At 57.2% G+C, this 2,718-nt stretch overlaps 1 protein-coding gene across 1 annotated transcript in view; it reads left to right on the top strand.

The window, feature by feature from the left end:
• The first annotated feature begins 1,646 nt into the window (after positions 1 to 1,646).
• The window catches only part of Heca (hdc homolog, cell cycle regulator), a 49,086-nt gene continuing 48,014 nt past the window's right edge, over positions 1,647 to 2,718 (top strand). Inside the window, exon 1 of the mRNA XM_021174994.2 lies at positions 1,647 to 2,220. Within this exon, the coding sequence (XP_021030653.1) occupies positions 1,947 to 2,220 (274 nt within the window). The 5' untranslated portion in view covers positions 1,647 to 1,946. The remainder of the gene's footprint in view (positions 2,221 to 2,718) is intronic.

Below are 2,718 nucleotides of genomic sequence, written 5' to 3'. Positions count from 1 at the left end.
TCATTCAACTAGCAATTGCTCTCAAGAATACATTGTTGCTCCAGGCTCTGCCCATCAGCTGGAACTTACCAGCTGGTCATCTAATATGTCAGTGAGCTCCAGGTCCATAAGAGACCCTGCCTCCAAAAAACAAGAGAGACCCTGCCTCCAAAAAATTGATTCCTGGCTAGGAAGTCATGCAGATGGCTCTTCTCTGAGCAATTCCTTGGTCATCTTTCTAGATCATTCAACCTAGCCATAGTGCCTTGCAACAGTCCAGTCAATTAAAGATCACGCCATAGGAAGAAGACACTGTAAACGAGTTCAGTCTTTTTCTCTAGTCATGGATCAAGAATGTTGTTTATACATTCACCAAGATCAGTTCAGTTGTTTCTTACGGCGCCCAAGATAAAAATATGGCTGTTTCATGCGAGGGAACAGAGGAAAATTATTTAAGCATATACATTACCAACGTAATCAGAGGTAGACAGGAGAAATAAACTGATACTCGGACAGCTCTTCTGGGAAGGTATGGGATCATTCTGAAGAAATGAGCTGAGATCAGAAGGGTGGAAAGGAGCGGGTCTTTGAAAGGGGCAGAAGAGAGTGCAGAAAAGGAGATGACATCAAACTCTTCCCAGGAACCCTGTGCCCCTGTGCTCTCATCTCTTTTTCTTTCTTTCTGTTTTTCTTCTTTAAACATAGATTTTAATACACTATATTCTGCTATTCTTTCCCCTTCTCCACCTCCCTTCCCAGCTGAATTCACAGCTTTCCTGCCTCTTCTTAGAAAACAAATACGCATCTAAATAATAATAAAATACATAAGATGAAAACAAACACACAATATAGGACAAAACAAACAAATGAAAAAGCATGAGAAATACATATAGATGTATTCGTTCAGTGAGGTATTCCACAAAAACAGAAAACTGGAAGCCATATGTCTATACAAAAGACCTGTAAAGATATATATATATATCTCCCTGACAAAACATTCTGAGACAAAGAACCTCTTAAGATTCAACTGAGTCTCTTTTGTGTTGTTCATCTACTGCTGAGCATGGCTGTGCCCTCACTTCTTCACCTCTGATGTCCTCCTCACAACCCGGCCGGCCATTCTCTCCAGACAACTCAGTCTTCTTTGTGCAGCCTGGCTCCTCCTGGCTGGCTCTGCTTCTGACAGAACCGACAGAACCCTTGGGTCTCTGGTAGGTCTGGGCTAAATAAGCTTTCCACCACGAGACTGAAGAATTCCCATACAGGAGCTCAACTGCACTCTCCAGAAACTCCTATATCTTACCATTATTGAGCCGCAGAGCCATTGAGCGAATTATTAATCCGAAACCCTTTGTTTTGCTGTCCTGTTCTAGTCACCTGTTTGTTTTTCCAGACCACGTCGTCAGGTTTAGCTCCAGTAAGGTCAGAAGGTCAGTTAACAACTTCACGAACACTGCCTGCCTCCCGGACGTGGCTGTCAGCACACGCGGGAAGCCGGCGAGCCTCCCTCTCCAGAGAAGGCGCCTGGATGACGTCACCCAGAGCCGAGGGCTGAGCGCCGAGCGTGACGTCACGGGGGCGGGGCGACCTGCCGTGAGGTCACCGGGTGGGCGGGGCCGGGCTCAAGCCCCAGTGTCGTCACGGGCGGGGGCGGGCCTGGAGCGTGTCAGCGCAGCCGAATCAAAACAAGCCCGAGACCCGCCTTTTCCCTCGGGCTCCTCCGCGTCTCGCTCCGCTCGAGGGCCCGTTGCGCCCGCGCGGCTGCGAGCCTCGGGTGGCCGCGCGTGGCCGCGCCGGCTTCTGCCGCGGAGGGCGCGGCGGCCGGAATGTCGCGGCGAGGGCCGCGCGGCGGGGCGGGCGCCTGAGGAAGAGCGGCCGGCCCGCGCTCTCCGTGGCCGCCCCGGTGCGGCGGGGGAGCCGCCTTCGTGGGCGCCGGGGACCGGGACACCCGCGAGCGGGCCGGGGAGATGCCCAACCCCAAGAACAGCAAAGGCGGCCGCAAAAACAAGCGCGCCAACAGCAGCGGGGACGAGCAGGAAAATGGAGCCGGGGCCTTGGCGGCGGCGGGTGCGACAGGCGCGGCGGCCGGAGGGGCCCTGGCGGCGGCGGCGGCGGGCTGCGGGGCGGCGTCGCCGGGCGCGGTGGGCACCGGCGGCGCGGCGGGCCCGGGAGGTGCGGGCACGGGCGCCGCCAACGCCACCGTCGCTGCGGGGGCTGCAGCCGCGGGAGACGCTAAGAATGGTAAGACGACAGCGGCGGGGCGAGCGCCAACTTCCTCCCCGACGGGCGGGCGGGCGGGCGCGGTGGCGGGGCCCTGGGTGGCGCGGGCGGCGCGTGGACAATGCGAGTCAGGAAGTGCTCGCCCCGCCCCTCCGCCCCGCGCTGGCTTTCCTTTCGCGGTCCCCACGCGGAGCGGCGAGGACCGGGGCTGCGGGCCCCGCGGCGGCGCTCCGGTTGGTAGCTGCTCCCCGTGGTGCCCGCGCGGGCTGAGTCTCAAGTGTCCCGGGTTGGTGGGAGCGAGGCAGCCCGCAAGCAAGAAAAGGTGCCCAAGTTAGAACGATCGGATTGGAAACTTCCCTGCTCACCGCGACCCACCCACCCACCATTGCCCCCAAAGAAGAAAAGCTGCAATTCCCAGCAGATGTAGGCCTGTTGCCTGATTGCCACAGGTGGAGAGTCCTGAGAGAGAGAGAGAGAGAGAGAGAGAGAGAGAGAGAGAGAGAGAGAGAGAGAGAGAGA

This window comes from Mus caroli, chromosome 10 (assembly GCF_900094665.2).
Source record: "Mus caroli chromosome 10, CAROLI_EIJ_v1.1, whole genome shotgun sequence".
Lineage (NCBI taxonomy): Eukaryota > Metazoa > Chordata > Mammalia > Rodentia > Muridae > Mus > Mus caroli.
The sequence above is the reverse complement of the archived record's forward strand: the minus strand, read 5'-3'. Positions and strand labels throughout refer to the sequence as shown.